We start from the raw sequence: 19094 nt of genomic DNA, 5'->3' as shown, positions 1-19094 counted from the left end.
CGCGTAGCTTTGTAGTTAAACACTTCACTTCTTATCCAAGTCTACCTAATGACTGTCCACTTGAGGATTGTCTGCAATTTCAATCTATTGCTAGAGGCCACATCTCTAAAATATATAGCACACTGCAGCATATAAAGGCAGACTGTGTCCACAGCCAGAAACACCTGGGAGCTGGACTTAAACCTCCAGATCCCAGACGACCTATGGGACCTTAGTGTGAGCAGGATGCATGAATCCTCAATCTGTATACGGCATTGTATAATACAGTTTAAAATTCTTCACCGGGCATACCTAACCAAAGCTAAACTAGCCAAAATATACAATACCTCTGATGATAGATGTCCGAGGTGCAAGCAATCACCCGCCACTATGAGCCATATGTTCTGGACTTGCTCTGATTTGAACCGGTTATTTTATATGTGTGTGGGAAAACAATTGATCCCAATCCGATGACAGCAGTCTTTGGTGTACTCCCAAACCACCACGGGATAACTTCTTATCAAATGAATGCAGTGGCTTTCTCATCTGTCCTGGCACGCAGGCTAATTCTTCTTAAATTGAAGGATTCAGGTCCGCCAGTGTTTGTTCAGTGGGTGAGAGAGGTGATGAGGTGCTTGCAGATAGAGCATCTGAGATACAGTTTGAGAGGGTCTCAAAGTAAATACTACAAAACCTGGTCATCCTTTGTTGAATATGTGGAGAAGTCGTCATTTACTGAAGTATGATGTATTACTGCTTTTATGTGTGTTTGGGTTTTTTTCTCTTTCTTTCTTTAAACCCACCTACTATCTGTAGCAAGCCAAAAAGAACTGCGCACAATGCAGCCCCCCTTTTATTTATGTATTTATTCTATTCTATTTTTGTTTGTTTTGTTCTTTGGTGGGTTTTGTGGGGGGGGTGTTGTTGTTGTTGTTGTTTTTTTGCCTTGTTCACATGGTAGTTTTTATTTGTTTGTGCCCATAGATTATACGTTTTCCTGCATCCAACTGGTTTGCACTGTGTGGCGCAACCGGTTTCACAATGGCTGTGTTTGTAATCACAATTTGAGTTGTATTTTTCTGTACTTTTGTCATATTGGAAGATCATAAATAAAGTTGTCAAAAAAAAAAAAAAGAGTACTGCATCCAACACTTTACATTGTACTTGTGATATAAAGCTTCAGAAATGTTTGTAGTGCTTTTGCACAAGTCTGCTTGGTGCTTGATTCTAAATACCTGTGGCCACGGAAGTGATTGGAACACCTGAATTTAATGTGGATGAGTGAATCCCTCCAACAAAATAGTGTTCAGGTTGTTTTCATTCTTTTCTCCTAGCTTGTTCTTTATTGTGACTCTTCTTTATATAATGTAAAACATTTCAAAAACAAAAGATAGTATTTTAAGAAAGTATTTTTGTGGGAAAATGTATAATGTACTTCCACTTGGCAATAGTTAGCGTGTAAAGTTATTCATGTCAGGAGGGTGACGGGCCAGACTGGAAGTGTCCATGGTACACCTGTCTTAGCTGAAGGCACAACAAACCTGGGCTCCAACAGGCTCTTTCCTAGTTACAAAGACCACCTCTCCTGACCTTCCTGTTGTGAGACCTGAAGTGACAGCATGGATTCTGAGAAGACAATAAAACAAATACAAATATTAGGTGAATTGTGATTTTAACCAGTAGAAAGTCCTTCCTGATGCTCAGTGATCAACTGACCTCCGTGGAGGAGGAGGAGGAGGGCTCTTGCCTGCCCTGTCTGGACTGTGCTTCATCTCCTTGTCTAAGCTGGAGCGGCGTGGTTTTTCCACCTGTGGCCGGCTGCTGCACTTGGCACCAGGAGAAGCTGATGAGGTAGCTGAAAGACCAACCGATGACTGAAGGTCCACAGCGGCTGCAGGAAGCTGTGACACTGCTGCTGGAGCTAAACACATCACAATGCTGTCATTTAATAAACTGTCTTTCATATAAATGACAAAGAAAGTAGATTAATGTCTGCCTATTTTGAAATGTTTAATCAGCCTGGTTTCATCATGATGCCATTCAAGATGATCTTGAAACTGCTTTGAGAAGCTACTCTGCTCACTTAAAGGAACAATGAATGAAATTAACAACATGTGCACTAGAGGGACAACTGTGAGACAACTCCCAAAACAGGAAAGGTTTTATAAGATAAGATAAGATAAGATAAGATAACCTTTATTAGTCCCACACGTGGGAAATTTGTTTTGTCACAGCAGGAAGTGGACAGTGCAAAAGTTATGAGGCAAAAATTAGAATACAATAAGAATAAATACAGTACACAACTGTACAGAATAGAATAAAATAAAATACTATATACAGTAGAATAAAATAAAATAAATATACAATAAGATAAAAATAGAATACAAATACAAATACTATATACAACTGAGTAAAAATACAACGATGACAGAAAGGATTATTGCACTTAGTATTATAGGTGGAAGCCACTGACATTTTTCCTCTCCTCATCTTTTCTGACTGTTGTTTCAGTAGTTTTGCATTTGGCTAGAGTCAGTGTGCCTACTGGTCCCACAAGGTGATACTTGGACCCTACAGAAGTCACAAAGGTAGTCCAACTCCTCCAGGAGTGTCTTTCAGCAGAGTCTCAAGAGCATGGAGGGGATTCCATGAGACAGGCAGTTACCCTATGAGAGAAGGAGGGGTCCGTCGAAAATCCTTAACCCATCAGCAAGGTCAGCAAGGAATAGCGTGAGTGCTGACAAAGTTACAAAATGACCTCCATCAGGCCACTGGTGTGAATGTCTCTGATCAAACAATCAGAAACAGACCTCATGAAGGTGGCCTGAGGACCCGACATTCGCTACTGTGCTTATTGCCCAGCGCTGTGGAGCCCGACTGACATTTTAAAAAGAATAATAACTGGCAGCTGCACCACAGCTGCTTTTCACAGACGAGCAGGTTCACCCTGAGCACATGTGACAGATGCAAAAGGGTCACAGGTCAAGGTCAAGGTTCTTTAGCAAAGAAGAATGTTATGCTGCCTGTAACATCGCTCAACATGACCAGTTTTTTGGTGGGTCAGTGGCAGTCTGGGGAGACCATGTGCTGGTGCTGGGGTTTCTGGGTTCCTCATGGTGCCCAACAATGCCCAGCTTCATGTAAGAGTATGGTGGCAGTTCCTGAGTTTGAAGGAATTGATTGACCTGCCTCTGTGCCTGCCTGTGTTAAATCCTGTACAACATCTGTCTTCTCATTTGGAGCACCAATGTTGTCAATCATGTATATAAGCATGTGGGGACCATAATAACTATTGAGTACCATCTTGAGTTGCTGTAACTACTGTGCCAAATCATTTTTTGACTGTGATTTTCGAGGTGTCTTTGAATTCAGTCCTCTTTATATTGATTATTTTAATTTCCATCAAACACTGCAGCATCCTTTTGTTTCTAACACATTATATATCCATATCAGTATCTTTTTGAGCAGTGTAAATGACCTTGATAAGAATGAAAAGAGCTGTATTAACGTACTACAAGGAGGTGATATCTAAGGTGATATCTTTCTTCAAACTGGAGTCATACCTGTGTTTGGGGGTTTTAAATCAGTGGAGTCCCCTTGATCACTTTGTTTGGAAGGTGTGTCTTGCTGGGTGGCAAACACGAGTGCCTGATCCTCCCCTGAGATTTTAGCACAAACACAAAGTATCAGTATTAGCTGGTCACAACCACACTACCACTTTACCATTACTTTAGTGGTAATACTGTGAAAGTTATTATAGTTCATCATTAGAGACTGATTATTGAAGCCATAATGTTTCATATTGTTTTGGGCAGCCAGACACGAGTCCCATGGTCAAATACAAAAATATTTGAAGTGAAAAGTTAAGAACTGTTGAATTTAAACACAACAACAAAGGGTTTCATGCATGCCTTAACATAATTATGACACTATACAGTGCTGATTGGCAAAAAACCCCAAAACAGTTTTCTTCAAATTTGAAGGGTTATAATAATAGGCCAGCGGGGGAGCTGGCTCTAACCCCTCCCTCACAGACACACACTATCTTGGTTGGCTGCTGCCTCTAAACATATTGTGCGTTGTCAGTCTTGTGTGCCGGTCAGTAACATTCAATATTTATTATTTACTGTGTTGTTCTCTTTTTGCTTGTTGTTTGTTTTTCAGCAGGCGATCAAACAGATTTTTAGTGTCGTTTCTCTCTGGCTCTCGTCTCCTGTCTTTTTCTTTCCCTCTCTTTCTGTTGAGTCTCTTTCCAACTTTTCTTCTCTTTGTCTTTCTCTTTCCCGTCTCCCAGTAATGTCCATTCTGATTGTAATAACTTAAAAGTAAAAAAATAAATACATCAATAATATAGAGTGAATAAACTATGATAATCAAGTGGACCAGTATAGGAAAAGCTGTATTGATCCACTTGGGAAAATAAATCTGTTGGGCATTTTTTGTGCCTATAGACAATAATTCTGATTGTTAGAGTGCTGGACAGGACCGCAACCCCCCCCCCCAAAAAAAGAAAAACAAAACAAAGAACAAACTGCATGAGAAGCATTGAGGGACTCTACCTTGCAGTGTCAGGTTCAGAGGTGTGTTCTGTTCTGATTTCGATGCAAGTCGAGCTGTATGTTGTGAGGCAGAATTGTTCACTCTGAATTCTGACACATCCAAACTAGGGATAGACTCCATTACGCTGGCCTGGACCTCTTGTAGGACCTGGTTAAAGCCGATACTGGTGCTGGGAGGTTGAGTGTGGCTAGAATTGAAGGTGGCCGGTTGTTTCACTCGGCTGGGACTGGACTGACCCATACAGCTGGCTTTTCCACTGAGGCCGCCCCCTTGAGTTTGTTTCTCTGTTGTCTGTGGAGAATAGTGAAAGTTTGTTTCAAACTAGGCACAAAACTGAATGAGAGCTTTTTTAAAATACCACAAGAATGCAGTTTAGACAGACAATCGTGGTCTGAACCAGACTGACAACAATTACTCTAAAACAGATTGGAAACGATTTCTAAATACGACCTAAATATCCCCCAACCCCAGAAAAAAAGCCAGTGCTTGTGATATCATGACAGTAGGGATAACACAGCCCGGGATGAGGCGAGGCGGGTCAGGTGGGTTGGAACTCTACATTATCCCTGACATGTGTAGAAACCTCTAAAACTTTGAACATGCTGATGGCAACAGATATATGCAATTTTTTCCAGGATATATTTATTGAGCAATTGTCTGTATGACAATGGAATTTACAGCATGAGATAGTTGCTCTGTTTTTGTACATTAACACCACATAGCATAACAAAATATAACAAAACGTAACATAACATGGTACAATACCCTCCCACACGCCCACAACCCCAGTCCCAGCTGTCCAGCTAGCTTGTCATAATGAGAAGCCAAAAATCAGATTGCTGATTGTGCAAAGGCCTGTTTCCAAAGTCTAAATGTATTGTCTAGAATAGACGGTTTAAAAGATGGATTCCCTACAATAGGTGTAATAGGTGATAGAGACTTCAAATCAAAGTGTAGTTTAATCTGCTTAAGAATACGTCATATATAGACTTATCAATGGGCAGGGGAGACAGCAGTATAGCTTCTATACAGTAAGGCTGACAAGCTTCCAGCTCCAGTTGCAACCATGTGAGGGGGTTGCCGTTGTCAACTAACCAGTACGTCATGAATTTTATATGCGAAGCCCAGTAATAAAACAGGAGATTCGGAAGCGCTAACCCTCCCTGCTTTTTAGACTTGCAAAGATGTTTCCCAGCAATTCTGTGTGTTTTATTGCCCCATTAAAAAGGTAAGATGAGTGAATTTAGGTTTTTAAAAAATGTTTTAGGAAGGAACACAGGGAGATTGGGAAATAAGTGCAACCACTTGGGCAAAACTATCATCTTTATAGCATTAACTCTGCCAATGAGTGATATAGGAAGCGTATTCCAGAACTGTATACTTGACTGAAGCTCAGATATTAAGGGAGAGAAGTTAGATTTTAATAGAGAGGGATTGCTTTTTGTAACCTGAATACCCAGATAAGTGAGCTTTGCATAAGCTATACTGAATGGGAGGTTTTGCAGCCATGAGGGGTTGCTCACATGTATCGGCATTAGTTGACTTTTATTCAGATTTATCCTGTATCCAAAGACCCAAAGAACTTAATTTTGTCTAATATGGCAGGAATAGTCTTTCCTGGTTGGGTGATATATAAAAATATATAATAACACATCATCTGCATAGAGTGAGATTTTATTAGTAGTTGTATCAGTATTACAACCAAAAATAGTTGGATCTTTGCGTATGCTTTCAGCAAAGGGCTCTATTGCCAAGGCAAATATCAGTGGGGAGAGGGCATCCCTGCTTTGTCCCTCTGCATAAGCCAAAGGATGGTGATAGAATCTGGCTGGTAAGAACGCGAGCATGAGGACTGATATAAAGCAACTCCACCATCGACATACATTTCTTACTCAATTTAAATCTTTCTAATATTTTGAACAAATAGGGCCATTCGATCTGGTCTAATGCCTTCTCAGCGTCGACTGCCAAAACTGCCAACTCTTCTTTAGGTCTGGCAGTGGAGTAAGTAATGTTAAATATTAGCCTGAGATTAAAAGATGAATTTCTCTGGGGTATAAATCCAGTTTGATCTGGGTGTACTAAAGGGGGCTTAATCTATTGGCAAGTACTTTAGAAAATACTTTCCCATCCAGGTTTAGCAAGTAGATGGGACGATAAGAACCAGCATTCCTACCTATTTTACAAATAACAGTTATAATTGCCTCTGTAACGGTGGGAGGGAAGACTTTATCTACTAGAGTTTGAGCAAATGTTTTATGCAGGTATGGGCACAAAATCTCACTAAATTCAAAGCTCAAAGTATATCTGCTTGGTGTACAAAAAGATTTTACTGATTTTTGCTGAGAGTAGATTATTATATTCATATTTTAAAGACAGTATTCTCTTATGTAGCAGGATGGATGGCGTTTAGGCTTTCTCTTTATCCAAATCTTTAATTCGTTTGTCCAAGTCCAGGAGCTTAGCCCGGTTTCTCTTCCTTCTGGCTGATTCAAAAGAGATAATAGCATCGCTTAACCTTCCTCTCGTGTTAGCTTTCTGTTATCATCTCTTATGTTAGCGGGTCGGTTTTGACCCGTGAATTAAATCAGCTATAAAATATACTAAAAACAATAAGTTATCATCCAATTTGTTTCTCATCTCTTGGTTACCTTGTTAGGCTTCCTTATCCATGAAAATGTTGGTTTTAATACTTTTGGCGTGGGCCTCTGGGTCTTTTTTTGTCACTGTACCCCTCGATTTCAATTTTAAAAAAATTGTAAAATTAACCTCAAGAGAATCATATTAATAAATAAAAGGTTTCTGTGTTACCTGAGTATTACTGAGGGGTATAGGACACATCTCTTAAATAAATCTGTTTTATTGATTTTTTTCATTTTAAGATTAATAACTAAAATGACATCTATGGTGTTACGGGTCAATTTCGACCCATAGACATTTACATCAAGAAAAGACAAAAAAAGGTTGTTTTTTTCAGCAGTAGACCTTTAATATAAACTGAAAAAAAGAAAAAGTCCACTCCTCCTTTGTTTTGGTTATAGCCGTGGGTAATTGTGGGCTTTTTATCACTTCCCAATGATACAGCTTCACCTCAGTTTCCTTTGTGAAGTTCTTGTCCATGGTCATATCTGGTAAAAAATAAAATAAAATAAAATATCACAGCTGATCCTGCAGTCCAGTGGTCATATGGAGGACCACACATTTTCATTGTTTCTTCTCAGGAGTGCCACTCGCAGCTTTGACTGTGAAAATCTGTACATTCCAGGCATAGTTGGTTTTTGCATCACAGGCTTCCCAGATTTTTCTGCCGTTTTTCCCTGGCTTACTGGGTATATATTGCCGGAAGGGGCATTTTCCTCAAAAAGTGGACAAGACGTTCATCCACTGTCACTGGCCCTGGGATGAACATCAGTGGAAGAAACTGCACCCATCTCTCCCAGACATCCCTGATGGGAGCAAGCTTGTCAGACCTCGGTCTGATCTCTCTGTTGTCAAATCTGAGGACTCTTGAATCAAAATGATATCAAATGTGTGAAGTGACATCGTTGCCCAGAAAATGTTTCTGCCTGTCGATGCATCCCATAGACCAGGGCTGCCCAATCCCAGTCCTCGAGAGCTACTATCCTGCAGCTTTTAGATGCATCCCTACTCCAACACAGCTGAATCAAATGGTTTGATTACCTCTTCAGCATGCCATCATGTTTGGCAAAGGCCTGATAACAAGCCATTCATTTGATTCAGCTGTGTTGGAGTAGGGATGCATCTAAAAGCTGCAGGATAGTAGCTCTCGAGGACTGGGATTGGGCACCCCTGCCATAGACGATCAGTGGCCTCATTGCAGCATCTGTACACTCCAGCAAGAAGAACACCAATGAAAGCATCCAGGTATTCCTCATCATGTCGCCATGGACTTTTTTTTCCCTTCAAGGTTTATCATAGTAATGATGATTCTTTCTAGTAACAATGGCATAAATATCTCAAAACGTCTCTTGATGTCACTGACTTTGGTCAGAGCAAACCTTGTGATTCCAGGGGTCATTTTGATGACATTTGCAGCAGCTGCCCTGCCATGTACATCATGAGGTACTGAGCTCCAAAAGATCTTACCATTTTTGGACTTGAATCTTTCAGCAGGAGTAGCTTCAGCACCAGCGACCTCCACCTCTGATCAGATGTGTCTGTGTCTTCTGGATGATAGTCCACATTGTCTTCCTCCTTAGAAACCTGCCCATCTGAATCGCTATGCTGCTCTGTGTCCTCTCCTTCATTTTCACCAAAAATATGATCCTGAACTTGGCTCACTGTGAATCTTCTTCTCATTTTTTGTATGCTGCAAATTGTAAATGTGCACTCTGGAAGTCAAATGGCCACTCAAATAGTGAATTCACCTCACATGCCCGTGTTTATTTTGTTTTGTTTTTGTGCAGGTATACTGCAAAAAACATGCAAAATAAGAATCCCCTAAAGCTCATATGATTAGGAGAGGTGCTTGCTGTAAGTGTTTTAGCTGACAGTGCACTTATGATTTCAGTTTTGGCTTTAATTATTGCTTTATACTCATAATATTATACCTGGGTCGAAACTGACCCTAACAACACAAAGGTCATAATTTTAACTAGGGCATTTTATAATTTAGTGAAAATATTTTTTTTTGGTTTTATTTTGTAGAAATAGAGGTTCCTGACAAAGTCAAAAAGCCTTGATACAATAAACAAATCTATGTGGTTTTTTTATGCATTTGAAATTTAAAATGGGTCGGTGCCGACCCTAACACGAGAGGAGGGTTAAATAGGCTCCCAAAGTGTAGCAGGCTTAGTTTCTGAGTTGCCATTTCCATCAATACGGAGAGATCTGTGTTTCTAAATATTCATGAAAATCCTTCTCGCGTAACAATAGAGGGTTAAGCCTCCATATTTGCTGCGGTCTAGTTGCATTTTAGATGTTTTAGGTTAATGTGACAGGGGAGTGATCTGAGATGACATGATACAGTGGCTTGCAAAAATATTCGGCCCCCTTGAACTTTCCCACATTTTGTCACATTACAGCCACAAACATGAATCTATTTTATTGGAATTCCACAAAGACCAACACAAAGTGGTGCACACGTGAGAAGTGGAACGAAAATCATACATGATTCCAAACATTTTCCCAAATAAATAACTGCAAAGTGGGGTGTGCGTAATTATTCAGCCCCCTGAGTCAATACTATGTAGAACCAGCTTTTGCTGCAGTTCCAGCTGCCAGTCTTTTAGGGTCTGTCTCTACCAGCTTTGCACATCTACAGACTGAAATCTTTGCCCATTCTTCTTTGAAACAGCTCCAGCTCAGTCAGATTAGATGGACAGCGTTTGTGATAGAGATGGACCGATCCGATATTAAGTATCGGTATCGGTCTGATACTGACGTAAATTACTGAATCGGATATCGGAGAGAAATAAAAAATGTAATCCGATCCATTAAATATCAAAAAAGCACCTCAGAAAACTTGCGACATGGCCTAACTCGGCTCATAACCGTAGCACGTCGGAGCAGTATGCGTCACGTGATAGAACGGCTGTGGCGTGCGAGACCTGTCGGCGGTCTGGTTGAGCATTTGTAGCCTCACTACCATTTCATCTCCGACAAAGTGATCCCAGAGAGAAGTAAAACAAGTGTGTAAGTTCATCTCTGAATGTTTGTAAAGCATTCCCACGTTACGTTTAACAACCGATATATGGAGCGACTGCCTCTCTCTCTCCCTCTCCTGCTGCTACTTCAATCATGAAACTGATAAATGATCAGCTGATCGGCTTTTCTCTCTTCTTTGTTTTTGTCTCACTTTGCACCAGAAAGAGGAAACCAGCGGCTGAACAACAGCAGCACGTTTAAGCTTGATAAGCTGTTGTTAGAATTTATTTAATATTTCTTTCTACACCAGGATCTTTTTCTACGCAGCTGACGGCTGTAACTGTTGTTTTGATTTGGTGCTGTATAAATAAAATTGAATTGAATTGAGTATTGCTAACTTTATCTCATAATTAAAGAGTCTGTCCTCTTTTGTCTGTTTAATTGTATTCTTGAGCTCGGTTGTCTGTTTTCTTATGTTTTGTTCAGTTCTGTTGTTTTTATTTGTTGTTTTTATTTTTAATGGTGATGTTACTGTAAAAGATAAAGTTTAAAACTCAATAAAGACATGGAAGAAAAAAAAAAGAAGGCAAATCCAATTAAATTCAATTCAACATTATTTATAAAGCACTTTGAAATAGCCAGCATAGGACCAAAGTGCTGTACAGTATGTAGTTAGGAATAATAGATAAAACACGCGTTGGACAGCTTGGGTTGTGTCATTCAGCCAGGGATCAGATTGAGTTTTAGGCTGCCTGGTTTTTAATGAAGCCACAGTGTCCAAAGCAGTCTGGCAGGTGGAATAAAACCATGAGCTCAGTTCCTCAGTCCGGCTGCATAAAAACTCCAGGATTTTACAGTTTGGATTAAAAACTGCTGAAAGCTGCTCAACAGTGGAGGAGTTAAAAACGCAACAGCAGCAGCGCTGCTACAGGCAAGAGGAACTTCAAAAATAACAATACTATGGTCAGAAAACACAGCATCACAAATCTCTACGTTGAAAACAGAAAAAACGAGATAAAACAAGATCAAGTGTGTTTCCACGTTCATGTGTGTGACAGTTCACACATTCCACAAGATTAAAACAAAATCGCTGAGGTTTAAAAAGCCCTTTGCCATGGGCATATCAGGGCAACACGTGAATATTAAAATCCCCAACAAGAAGAACACAATCATATTTTGGCATGCTAAGAAGTCATTCACAAAGTCTTTATTGTATTCTGGAGGACAATTGTTAGAGCCAATGCATAGAAAAATATTTTTGGTACCATTTCAGTTATTATGTTACATGTTTGGTTTATATAAGATGTTATCAGAGAATATATGCCGCGTGTTTAATTTTTGTCTGGAAAGATAAAAATGATGGCGCATGTGTGGTAGCAGGTTAGAATGAGCCAGTACGGCAATGGAAATGTGCGCTGTAGCAGCAAAGAGCTTTTTGACTGTGACATCGTTTGTTTGTATGTACGAGTCAGAAGTAGAAGAATTATTTTTTCATCGCTTGGGACAGAAATTCGCCACTACAATGATAAACCACCGCGCACAACACTGTGTGAGAGCAGCCCTGCTCAAACAGCCAGTTCAAAGCTGCTGAATGGTGTGGATAACTGCTTACATTTAAAATGACCTTTAAAAATCATTGCAGCCCAACATCTGCGGTGAATTAAAATAGCAGCAATCGCAGGTTGTTCAGAGAAGATGCTACATTTAACAGTGCTCAGCCACGTCTCACACACGCACAGAAAATCCAGTCCTCGGGATATGAAGAGAGCCTTCAGAATAAAAGTTTTGTTTGCTAGGGACCTAGCATTTACCAGACCAGTCTTGACAGTAAGCGGTGGATCTGCGTTGTTAGCCATCCTAGAAGCCCGACACAGAGGCCACAGGTTCTGCAAATTCACTCCAAGCCAGCTGGGACAAGCAGAGCAGGGTTTTCGGGGCTGGAACGTCCCATCCAGACTGGCGACAGGTACCAGCCAGTCATCGACAGGTTCCAGTGAATGCAGAGAGATAGAGAAGCGAGGCACCGCTCCGTGTTTTTTGGATAAGGGCGTACAAGAGCACCTTAAAGAAACTTCCAGCTTCACCAGGCAGCCATTACAGCGCCCCCGGTGACGGGGCACTTACGCCGGAGAGGTAGAGCTGGGATATGGCACAGCTGAGTTGGGATCTCAAATTTTTATGTCCAGCTTGGTTCAACTTTGCCAGATCTTTGGCAGAAAGTCAAAAAGCATTCATGTGAGTGAAAACTGATGAAACCCACCTTTATATATTTTTAATTTCTTGATTTTATTAAATTTACAGAACTCAAGTAGCCTTGGGATCTGCCAACAATGATTCCTGCAACATTTTCAATCAATAACATGATAAATGATGCCAAAGTGACACAGATTGTTGACATTTACATTTCTGTAGCCTATTGTCCAGAGGTTTATCTATAAGTGAATGAGAGTTTAGTGTTGACCTCTAACCTGTGTGTCTTTGTGTCTTACCATGGTCCGCTCACTGTGGGTGTGTTCTGCTGGTGTTGGTGCCAGTTGGTCCAGTTCGTCAGACTCCTGAAGACCTGTTCTCCTCTGCAGGGCAGGACTGCCCTCTCTGCTGCGAGGATGCACCTTCACAACATGACAACATGTCTTACACACCACAGACAAAATAAGGTGCTCACATTTTGCTGCTTTACAGTTGTTACTGCCATACCGCTAGTTAATGTATTTTGTTTTACACTATGCATATTTTAAATGTCATCAGCAGAGATGGGCAGTAACGCATTACTTGTAACGCGTTACTGTAATCTGATTACTTTTTTCAGGTAACGAGTAAAGTAAGGGGTTACTATTGCAAAAACAGTAATTAGATTACCGTTACTTTCCCGTAGGAACGCTGCGTTACTGCGTCACTAAAACCATGATTTTTTGCGAGAATGTCTCATGACAGTGACGTAAGCGAGTGCGACGTTCGTGACAACAGCTGTGTGCAGATCAACAATGGATCATATATCGAGTGCAGAGAGAGTATGAGCGTGCAGCGTTTAAAGCGTGGAAGTACTGACCTTACTTTGAGTTTGATTCCATAAAAAGTGACAAAAACATTAGTGTCCGTTGTGCGTGGGAAGAAAACTTCTTTTTACAGCAAAAAAACCCCTAAACTTCCAAGCAAGCTCCGAGTAGCTACGACGTAATGGGAAACTCACAGAGAAACTCGCGGATTCTTCCACTGACCGCGGCACACCTGCACCAGGGTAACCCTCCGCCCACCCCACTCCTGCTTTACAGGTGAAAATAGAGCAACAGGACCGCTGAGTCTTTGACTTTATTTATTTTCTGCTGTGTTTTACTTGCATCTATTTGAAAGAGTGAGTGTAAACACACAAAAAAAAATTATTTTCTGTGCTGGAATGTGCAGAAAATAGGTTTAAATGTTAAACAAATTTCTTCCAGTCAGAGAATGTTGCAGATAATTAAATTTTTGCTTGATGCATAAAGTTAAAAGATTAAAACTAATAAAACAAGTTTTAAAAAGAGACTTTTCCATTTGATTACATTTTGTATGATGGATTATGCAGAAAAAGTAGAATTGGGCTGTAGAATTGGGCACGATTTACAACCTCTTCAGGTTGTAAATCGTGTTTTTAAAAAGTAACTAAGTAACTAAGTAATTAATTACTTTTGAAAATAAGTAATCAGAAAAGTAACAGGATTACTTTTTTGGGGAAGTAATCGGTAATTAGTTACTGATTACTTTTTTCAAGTAACTTGACCAACACTGGTCATCAGGTCATTTATTTTGGAAATTCTCATGTAGGAACTATTGTACTGCATGTTGTTTCCGCTGGAGCACCTGAGTGACACGCACGCCCATGTTGAAGTATGAACATGGTAAGTTGAAGCAGGAGAGGGCAACTTAAGTCAGCGGAAGTTAAAATGTTCTTAAAAGTATCTGTAAAGTGCTCATTTCTGCCTCTAAGCATGGGTCAGCCTGCGAGGTATGTTGTATATGTTATATAGATCATTTTATGTCTGTGTTTTACTCGTCTTACTATCTCATTGAATTTTATGTTGGTTTTTTTTCAACGGTGGCCTAGTTTGTGATCAAGGTGCTATAACAATATCAATCCCAAGATTATACAATTCATATGAAAGCCACCTTCATGCCATCAGTAAAAAGAACTCTTAAAGAGTTCTTTAATGACTTTAAGAAGAGATGAAAGTGATCAGTTATGCAGCCCAAGAACTATTATCCATATGGTACCTTAGCCACAGTGGGTGAGTGCCGTCCGGGGATGGGTTTCAGAGGGAGACCGGGGGAATGTTGGGAGGTCTGGACCACAGAAGGTGGTGTGCTCTTCGTTCCGTGGGCCACAATTAGAGACGGCAAGCCCACCAACCTGGTCTCAGCCTGGCTCCCAGAGAGAGAAGGAGTGAGCTGAGGCAGCCTGACTGAGGACCGAGGTTGGGGTTTTGGGGAGTTCTGAAGACTCTGGGTCTTTGCTGGTCCGTTGCCCAGTTCAACAGCTTCTACCGGCTCTAACTGGGCTGATCTGGGTGATGGGACCAACTCTGACACACACCTGGTGAAAACAGGAGCATTTTCAAGAGCGTTTTCTTGAGCAGTTTTAACTCTGAGTGAAAATACTGAGTACCTGCGGAGAGAGCTGAGGGTGTCAGTCAGGGCTTTGACCCTCTTTAACATGGAGTCCATCTTAAGAGGCGCCTCCTTCAGGAAACGCATTGCCTCTACCTCCTGCCTCAACACCAAGCGCATCTTCATCTGCAGCTCTGGAAACTCACCTGGAAGATACCAAACAAGGAAGGGAACTTTACTCTGAGTACACTACCAAAATCTACATGACATTAGGGCTGCCACAAACGATTATTTTGATAGTCGACTAGTCACCGATTATTTTTGCGATTAGTCGATTAATCAGATCATCATCCATTGGACGTAAAACGTACAGCTTATTGCACCAGCAGCATCTGCTCTTATATAACTATCATTAGCTTACAGCTTTAAGTGTTTAACCCTTTAGAGCCGATCGGAGCGGGCACGCTCTGTTTTGCGTAACTATTTTTAAATCCTGGTAGCACTGCAACCATGTAAGCTAGCGCAAAAAATTTTTTTGCATATGAAACCGGAGGAGTTGTACTTACATCTTATGCCATCAGCTTGTCCTAGGTCACGGTTTCCTTCCACATAAAGCTTTGCAAAAACTGCATAAAAAGCACTTGCAGCAACAAAAACATAATATTCCAGAAACACGCTTTGCCGATCCGATCAGCTGTTCATAACACTTCCTACGTTGGAATAGACGTCAGCGCGAACTTTTGCATTTCCGCCATTACCTGCCCGAAACCGGAAGTGACGTCATTTTCGCGGAAATGTAGTCTTTTTTACCATCAGGGCCTCAGGGCCTATGCTGGTCTTTTTAAAAGTTATGTTTGACTTTATGACTTTCTGTGTCGTTTCTGGGATGCTTACGACTCATATTGCACTGCTGGAAATAGTTTATTTTGATGCATATGCTGCTTTTTTGCAAATTTGCAGTATAATATTTATTTTCGTTTTTCCTGCAGTGAATAAAAATTGGTGTATTTCAAAAATAAAACTATGAAGACACTCAAAATAAATTTCCTGTGGTGGGAAACTATTTTGTGCAACTTTTTTGTATTTACAGTTTTGAGGGATAAGCCTCTTAAATTTCTCTAACTAGAAATATATGTTAAAAAAGCAAAAACGATTTTCAATTTTTTTGTAGTTTATTGCACTTTTTTGCAATTTATGTAATTACTATGCACTTAATGAATACATATTATTAAAATCTGGGCTATAATGGTTGTATTGATGTATAGCAACTTGAAATGCTCCCAAAAATGGCTCCACAGCATGTAAAAATATAATATAAGCTCTGGCGGACTTGGTTCTATGGTAGGTCTTAAAAGGTTAAGGTATGTGCTAACTAAAAATAAAGACAAGATGATAGTTTGTTTCAGTGAAGTTTAATAAACTCCTTGCTATCTAAAATATAACAGGACACCGGAGTAGATTCTCCAGCATCTCACACTTCTGATAATCAGCTGTCTGCTTGACGTTTATTCAGCTGTGTAAAAACTATAACTTTAATCTCAGCCAAACAGATTTACTCAGGAACAAATAAAATACTAAAAAAAAAAAAAAAAAAAAAGCCAAACAATAACATTTTTAAGTTATCTAAGTGACTCATATGTTTAACCTGAGTAGCGAAAGACGGCGGTGGGTTTGAAAACGATTTGCCGGGAGTCCGGTGTTCTCACGGCTCTAGTGAGCCTAGCCCCCGGCTAGCTATCGAGCTAGTGGGTAACAGATGTCTCCGAAAACGTCGGAGCGCTTTTGAAAGTATGCGGTGTCTTGATAAACTGAGCAGATATTTGAGGTTTACACAGCTACATTCCCGCCTGAAAATATGTTAAACGTTTATTTTGTGACCCAGAAAGAATAATAAGAGTAATATTAAAACTAACTAGCTGCCGCCATTGTTGGAAACTGAGCTGGGCTGCGCTATGAATTCTGGGACACAGCTTCTTCTTCTTCGGGGTTTAACGGCAGCTGGCATCCTTGTACATGCAGTGCTGCCATCTTCTGTTTCAATCCGTTATTACACTCTTAAATCCTGCTATTATTCCTGCGTCTTTTGGGATCTTACAAAGCTTCAAACGATGCGTCGACTATTAAATCAGTCGTCGACGATTTTGATAGTCGACGTAATCGTGACTAGTCGACTAATCGTGGCAGCCCTACATGACATATCAGGTTAATTATTTATTTCATTATTTCAATAACTCCCAGAGGTGACTGATTGAATTTTTTGAGCTTTTAATTAATTAATTATTAAAATCACTATAATATTTATTAGAACATTACATGACCAAACCATTCATATATCAAAATACAGATCTAATGCACCTATTACATGTTGGCCAATAAAATGATTGGTTCAACCTTTCACTGAGTCACCCTAAACCAGGTGTCGGCAACCTTTAACACCCAAACACCCGGGTCCAAATGGCTCATTTGGACCCGGTTTCCATGGAAAAGAAAATACTGGGAGCCGCAAATACTTTTTGACATCTTAAATGAAGATAACACTGCATATTGTTTTTTCATCTTTGCACTTTGTATAAAAGTGTGTTGCTTTTGAAATCCACGAGGTGCTACAGAGAAAGTTAAATTTTACTTACGTAATGAACACATTTTGAAGATAAATCAATAATAACAAAAACGAAACTTGTCGACTTGAAGGTGTTTTTCAAATGAGTTAAAAAGCTGAACTTAAATCATCCATGTAGCAAACAAAAAATTTCATGTCACAAAAAATGTCACAAAAATGTCATTTTTATATCGCCTTTGACCAGAAATTAGCAGAATTTATAAAATATAATAGAAAAAAAGGTCTATGTCACTAAACAATTAAAAATTTATGTCTGCAAAATATCAGCATAAATATTTATTTCACCTGGTTAATGTTCCTGAACATTTGCTCACAGCGTCTGCAAAGCAGGGCTGTGCGAGGTCACTTTCATCTTTATGCAGGACTGTAAGCTGTCGTCTGTGAGGTGTGAGCGGTGTTTGTGGAGAACATGTATACGTGGATCCAAAGATCGACCGGACTCCAAATGCATATTTCTTCGTGTTTATGTGTCGGGGATGGCATTCCATGTTTGTCCGGTCTTCAAAGGGTGTCAACATCACTCCATTTGTGATCCTGAACAAGAGTGGCCTTCTGATGGGCAACATCTCGACCCTCTGTCAAGCGTTTGAATTCGTACACCCACATATCTTTGTCAGCTATGTCAGCCAGCTCCAGATCAGGTTGACTTACACCTGCAAATGCAGGGAGGGAGGGATCGATGGTCAGGGGAGTGATAATGTGTTTTTTCCTCTCCGAACTCTTGGAATTGTTTCCCAAAACGATGCTTGCATCGTGGTGATTGCAGACTGCAAATATTCTGCATTTATTACCTTGTGACCTTGTTTAAACTCTCTTAAAGAGGGGAAGTGAGACAGTGTGCCTCTCTGTAAATCTCTGACTAAAACTGTCGGCTTGCGCTCAAGCCCTAACACCTCCTCCAGCATGTGCCTGCCCTGAAGAGTTGTATTCAGCTTGTTCAGGTTTGCTATCATGTCCACCGTCAAGTGCAGCCTTTCCAGCCACTCTGGCTGTTCAGAAAAGGCGAGCAGTTTGCTGCTCATGAAAGTTTTCACCTCTTCCAGACGTGCACCAAAGCGTTTCAGCACCTCTCCTCTGGACAGCCACCGGACTCTGTTATACATGAGGAGATCAGAGTACGTGCTCTGCATCTCATCCAATAACAAATGGAACTGACGGTGATTTAAACATTTTGCTATTATTTTATTGCTAATCTGAATGACAACATTCATGACCTCTGTGCATTCTGGTGGAAAGGTTTGCGTGCACAATGTCTCTTGGTGCAGGATGCAGTGAAATGTCAGCAGCTTTCTATCCAGTGACTTCTGCAGCAATGCCAAGAAGCCCCCGTGCACACCAATCAGACTTGGCGCCCCATCAGTAGCCACTGACACTAGGTGGGTTGTTTCCATTTCTTTAGCTCTTAAACAATCAAGCACAGCTTCACAGACGTCCTTCTCCAGTGTCTGGCATTTTAGTGGTATCATCTCAATCATTTCTTCCTGTGGTGGTGCGGCTTCCCATGCCTGACTATTTCCTGAGTGGTCACAAAATCTGCATGTATAGTTGAATTTGCCAATTTCATCCTTCCGCATCAGTTCCGAAACAGCTTTTTTCCTCTCTTCTCCCTCTGGATATTTATCAGCAAAGGTCGTGTGTTTAGTTTGGACATGTCTTGCGACATGTAAGCTTTTATTGTTAGCCAGTCTCTCTCCACAGATTAGGCATACTGGTAGGCCAGAATGAATCTGCCCAGGTATCATTAATT

General features: G+C 40.5%; 1 protein-coding gene across 2 annotated transcripts in view; it reads right to left on the bottom strand.

Moving 5' to 3' along the window:
• LOC308412323 (uncharacterized protein) overlaps positions 1-19094 on the bottom strand; it is a 74854-nt gene that overhangs the window by 13227 nt on the left and 42533 nt on the right. For both annotated transcript variants that reach the window (XM_080906582.1, XM_080906583.1), the window contains exons 13-19: positions 14786-14933; positions 14395-14713; positions 12636-12758; positions 4539-4830; positions 3543-3638; positions 1696-1900; positions 1521-1605 (exon numbers count right to left, since the gene is read on the bottom strand). In XM_080906582.1, the coding sequence (XP_080762708.1) occupies positions 1521-1605; positions 1696-1900; positions 3543-3638; positions 4539-4830; positions 12636-12758; positions 14395-14713; positions 14786-14933 (1268 nt within the window). The remainder of the gene's footprint in view (positions 1-1520; positions 1606-1695; positions 1901-3542; positions 3639-4538; positions 4831-12635; positions 12759-14394; positions 14714-14785; positions 14934-19094) is intronic.

Source organism: Rhamphochromis sp. 'chilingali' (genome assembly GCF_963969265.1).
Source record: "Rhamphochromis sp. 'chilingali' genome assembly, chromosome: 16".
In the NCBI taxonomy this organism is placed as follows: domain Eukaryota; kingdom Metazoa; phylum Chordata; class Actinopteri; order Cichliformes; family Cichlidae; genus Rhamphochromis; species Rhamphochromis sp. 'chilingali'.
The sequence above is the reverse complement of the archived record's forward strand: the minus strand, read 5'-3'. Positions and strand labels throughout refer to the sequence as shown.